This window comes from Silene latifolia, chromosome Y, assembly GCF_048544455.1.
Source record: "Silene latifolia isolate original U9 population chromosome Y, ASM4854445v1, whole genome shotgun sequence".
NCBI lineage: Eukaryota > Viridiplantae > Streptophyta > Magnoliopsida > Caryophyllales > Caryophyllaceae > Silene > Silene latifolia.
Window position 1 is genome coordinate 404868430 of NC_133538.1, and position 5941 is coordinate 404874370.

A 5941-nucleotide genomic window follows, 5' to 3' on the forward strand; every position below is an offset into this window, starting at 1 on the left:
GGTCTATATTACTCCGACACTTCACTTAGCTTCCGTGTCGCGTATCCGACACCTACTCGTTCGATACCGACATGACACTTTGACACTTCATTTTAGACCAAAAAATTGAAAAATTCGCACAAATTGCCGTATCTGACACTCGACACGTGTCGGACACGACACCCGTGTCGGAGAGTCAAGGTAACACAGCCTCAGGTCGATACCGATTCTTCACTCTCCTCTTATACGTCCCAATCTCTCGGTCCATAGCCCACATGTTTCTGAGGAAGATCGGGCCACAAAGTTTGATTTCTCTAACCAAATGAATTATTAAGTGAACCATAATGTCGAAAAAACTGATGGGAAAGTACATTTCAAGTTCGCAAAGTGTCACAATAATATCAGCTTGTAGCTCATCTAAAGACTCCGGATCAATGTCCTTAGCATTAATTTCACTAAAGAATATGCAAAGCTTAATGATCACTTGTCTAACATGTTTAGGTAAAACGGACCGAATAGCCACAGGGAGGAGTTGTGTCAACAAAACATGATAATCATGAGATTTTAGTCCCACTAACTTCAAATATTTTAGTGACACAAGACGGCTTATGTTGGAGGAATATCCATATGGTATCTTCATACCCTTTAACGACTCACACAATGCCATCTTCTCCTTCCTAGATAGAGTTGTTCAAGTTGGGGGTAAGTTGGTACGTTTCCCCTTTTCAACTGGTTTTACCTCGAAACGCCCCCTAGCAACCATGTCATATCTAGCTTTGACGCCATCCTTGGTCTTATTAGGCATGTTCAACAAAGTGCCAATGATACTATCAAACACATTCTTCTCCACATGCATGAAATCAGTACAATGCCTAACCGACAAGTGCTCCCAATATGGTAGGTCCCAAAAGATGGACCTCTTTGTGTCGTACACCCCATCTGGTGGAGGTCTGTACGGTTTTCCAAATTCTATGGTGATGTTCATAACTCGTTTGTGATACTCTTTTCCACTCAAAAATAATGGAGCTGGCCGGTGCTCAGTTTTAACATAGAATGCCTTCTTCCTCTTATGATATTGATCATTTTCATGAAGAAATCTACGACTACCCGGGTATACATATTTCCCGCAATTCTCTAACTATTCAGATTCAGTGTCATCACCACATACGGGGCACCCCTTGTCAGTCTTCAGCCTATAACCAGAAAGGTTTCCATAAGCCGGGAAATCATTAATTGTACAATATAGAATAGCAGGCATTTGAAAGTGTGAGCCGCTAGCTACATCAAACACCCGCACACCAACATTCCATAACAATTTCAAGTCTTCTATTATTGGAGCCAAATAAACGTCTATGTCACTACCAGGTTGTTTAGGACCCGATAGTAGGAGCGTAAGTAAAATGTATTTACTCTTTGTTGTAAGCCAAGGAGGCAGATTATAAATTATTAGCATTACTGCCCAGCTGCTATGTTGGGTACTAAGAGTCCCAAAAGGATTAATTCCATCGGTACAAAGCTCTGGTCTTAAATTCCTAGGCTCTCCACCAAAATCTGGAAAGGTTCTATCTATTGTTCTCCATTGGGGTGCATCAGCCACATGTCGTAGTTTACCATCTTTATTTCTCTCTTCGTGATGCCACATCATATATTCTGCATCTTTTAGATTTGCAAAAAACCGAATAAACCTTGGTATAATTGCCAAATACCATAAGGTCTTGATCGGGCTCCTTTTCTTCTTATCTCCTGCTTTGATCTTGTACCGCGCTGCTTTACGTCGTGGACACTCATCTAAGTCACTATAATCTTTCCAGAACAAAATGCAGTCATTTGGGCAAGCATGAATTTTTTTGTAACTCGTAGCCAATGGACACAACACTTGCTTACATCGATAATTATTAACTGGAAGCTCATTATCTTATGGCAACATTTCTGATAAAAGTTTCACTAGAGTGGTGAAACTCTTATAACTCCATCCATTCGCCGCTTTCAAGGTATACAATTTCAACACAGCTGATAAACGAGTGAATTTGGAGCAACCCGGATATAACGGTTTCTTAGAATCATCAATTAGCCTCTGGAAAATTTCTGGACATTCTATGAAATCTCTTTCTAAATCATCCATCATTCTATCAATATTATCACCCTCTACGTTGTTGTCCTTATCATGACTATCATCGTTATCATTGTCCACATTAATCGGAATGTCATTAAAATCCAAACCATGCATCTCAAATTCATCCACATTATCAAACTTGTTCCCCTGATTTAAAGCGTTTGAGGTACCTTGCATGTCATATTCTTTCTCTCCATGCCATATCCACACATGATAATCAGGTTTAAACCCCTTCATTACCAAATGATCCCGCAATTCCTTTGCACAACTTACCTTTTTCCGGTTGTTACATATGCTACACGGACAAATGAGATGCTCCTCATCCCCATGTTGTTTTTGATGTGAAACATCATGGCTGATAAATTCATCAAGCCGTTTAAGAAAATAGAAATCTCGTTTCCCATACATCCAATTCCGATCCATGCCCAACATATTACACCGCTAAGAATAGAATAATGGCTTGTATTAGAATAATGGTCAGACCCAGGGACAGTGACAGTCCAGTGACAGTCCTGGAATATTTTTTATAAATAAACACCGAGAAAAGTATGTGATACCGTCGTTTAGTATCAAAAATAAAATTTATAAACCTATTTACTACTAACAGAAGTTAGCGGTAAGCAGGGTCGATCCGCAAGGAGACATTATGAGATTCATCTGTTTATATTTAGTCTAAAGGGAAAGGGGGGTTTTGATTTTACTAATAACTAACTAAATGCGAATAAAATGAAAGCTATAACTAAAGCAATTAAATAAAAAGGTGTAGACAATAATAAAAGGGAAGCTAAGACGATTGGTTCACTGCAGCTACAACGGCGGTATCCTAAGTAAGTCTGATATAATCATGTAAGATGGGCAAATAAGTAGTCCTCTCGGTCCAACTTAACAAGTAGCATCTTTCGATCTAGCTACGGGTCCCTAAGTATCACTAATACTAGCTCTCGCCCTAAAAAATTATTCCTAATGCCTAAATTTTACCTATCTTTCGATCTTAGTATAATTTAGTCGTTTAATTGGTAGTCTACTGCCCTCCCCTATCTCTCGATCTATTGGATCGGTCAATTCCTAAGCATTTAACAAATATCCTCTCGGTCTTTCATTAAATATTGCAATTAAAACAATTGAACAGTGCCGATTCTTACGTGATACAGTCGATCGACCATCTAAGCCAGCCGATCGACCAACGGGCTCAGTCGATCGACTATTGACATCAGTCGATCGACTAAGACCCGAATCAGGTCTACCTATTCTACGTCGTCTACGCTGCAGATCCCCTCACATCTTAGCAGGAGTGAATTAGCTACGCATAGTAAAACTAACAACGACTACGAAATTACTAATAACGATAAAAGAAAGCATGATTGTAACGATTGATCAATAAAATTGAAATAATGAAAACTAGGGCTTTGGAATCTAACTACTAATTCTAAACTACTGCAAGAATTGAAGTAAACTGTAAATAAGAATAGAAATTACCGAAATAGAAAGGGCAGGAAGAATCCGATTGCAAGAACTTTTATTGTGAATTAAACTAAATTGAATGAATTTGAATTAATTTGAACTAATGTAAAACTAGTTCTAAAACTATCCTAATGTCCTCTCTCTGATGCGAGAGACCTCCCTTAAAACTGATGAATGATGTTACGTTTTATAGAGAAGTCATGTAACTTATTCCTAAACCTAATTACAAGTGGGCTTCGGAATTCCAATCTTTTAATTGCAAGTCAGAGTCGTGGTGTGGTCGATCGACTACTGGGACCAGTCGATCGACCAAAGGTGCAGTACATTAATGCATTCTGACGAATTCTGCAGCGCACATCGATCTTAAAACAGCTGCCATTTTTTCGTTAATTAGTCAAATCAGGTGTTCTATGCGGCGTTGGAAAGCAAAGAGGATAATCTTTCACCTCCAATTGGAATCACTCGATCATCAGATCTAGAACTCGAGATATAGCCATTTTAAGCAGTCTGCAGTAATGTGAAGCGATTCTTTGCTTGTTTAAGCTTTGCAATTTGTACGCAACCATGCTCATTTCCGTAATAATCTGCAATATTACATAAAAACACGAGAGTAGACGTAAATAGGGAATATAGTAGTGTAAACTACATAATAAGGCTCTGAAATGCGTGTAAAATAGGGTGTAAAATATCTTATTATAGTCACGCATCAAACTTCCCCAAACCAAACCCTTTCTTGTCCCCAAGCAAGAAATAGACTCGATCTTAGAACCTAATGGAACGCGTTCATTCTTAGAGCGAAATGCAAACTGTAAAGCCTAAACCAGTTTAATGCTAAAAATCAACAATCAATTAGTAATATGAATCATGCAAACGAGTTATGTAGTCGTTAAAAATTGCTGAACCGTTGACCGTAGAGACTTATCAAATTGGACTCTCACGGGTCGCTCAAATCACACAAATAAGCATAGGTGAATATATGTAAAAGATATAAAGAATTAATTTTTGTAAAGACTCTCACCTAACTACGACCTATAAAAACATGCCTGCAGTCTAATATGAAAATGATCTCTACAACCGTACATATGCATTCCAACCATTAAAGACCATGACACATGCCGAGTTAAATTTGGATATGTGAGGCTATGGGTAAGAAGGGGATAAAATGAATTTGGATAAAGGAGTTAAAGCCAAGCTAGTAACTACTGAAAACCAAACTATAAAATATTCCAACTTCATACTCAAGATTTCAATCGAAACGGTGCTAAATATCAAGCACTAATCTCAATTCCACAATATATTAATTCCCCAAATAATATTAATCGCAACATGGGAACAAAATCACCATCTAATAATAATAAAAACCATGTGATTTTTCGAATTTTCTTTCGCTACTGCAGCAAGCAGTCGATCGACCAAGTGGGACGGTCGATCGACTAATCTTTTTTTTTTCTTTCTTTCTTTTTTCTCTTTCCCTTCAACATTTCACCAACATATTCTCAACACGAGACATAAAAACCAAAATTTAATAAAATATTCCCGAACGACTACCAATACTAGTTCAGCAAGGGTAGGCTAAATATGGAATGTAACTTATGGGACAAAACAGGCAAATTTGGCTTTTGTGGGGCTTATGGGTAAAATGAATAAAGGGGAACCTCTTCCACATGTGTCAACTGACCACAAACCCGAATGCATACAGGTATTAAGCAGATTAAGTTCATATTTATACATATTTATGTAACATGCCTTATAAGGAATACTACTCACAATTCTAGATGAACTAGTCATGGATGACACCAGTTAAAAGGCTCTAAAACTCAGAATATAATATAGTTTGCCAAAAATCTAAGTCAAGTCTCAAGATTCAGCGAGTAAATTAATGAAAACTCGTAGATTTGCAATAAGACTCTACTAATAACATGTCAATTAAGCAAGGCTCAGGCATAAACAGATGAAAATGCAATGTCATCATTGAACTACTACCGTTCCGACTCGACCTACATGCTAAAATAAACGTGAAATTTTTTGAATTTTTGGGATTTTTTGAATTTTATTGAATTTTGATTTTTGTATATATAGGAAATAAATACAATGCAAGCAGAAATGCAATAAAAACAATGCAAATGCGACGCAAAACTCTTCCCCAAACCAAATCACACAATGTCCCCATTGTGCAAAATCATGTGAGAAAATAATCAAGGGAAATGGGAGTTTGCGATAAATAACTAAATAAGACATGAAAAGGAACTCGGAAACTCACAAGATTTTAAGCGCAAAAGGAAACCTCCCCAAACCAGCGTGAGCTAGGAGGTTTCAGTATCCAGCAGTGCTACCAATAAGTACCTGAAAAGACAGAATACCACGCATTATTCGAGAATAAAAAAGAGG

At 37.6% G+C, this 5941-nt stretch overlaps 1 protein-coding gene across 1 annotated transcript; it reads right to left on the reverse strand.

Moving 5' to 3' along the window:
* Positions 1 to 1117: 1117 nt before the first annotated feature.
* LOC141632249 (uncharacterized) lies at positions 1118 to 2524 on the reverse strand. Its single transcript, XM_074444810.1, has 2 exons — positions 1939 to 2524; positions 1118 to 1782 (listed from the first exon to the last, which is right to left on the reverse strand). Exons 1-2 carry the CDS (start codon positions 2522 to 2524, stop codon positions 1118 to 1120), a joined length of 1251 nt encoding a protein of 416 aa, XP_074300911.1.
* Positions 2525 to 5941: the final 3417 nt, after the last annotated feature.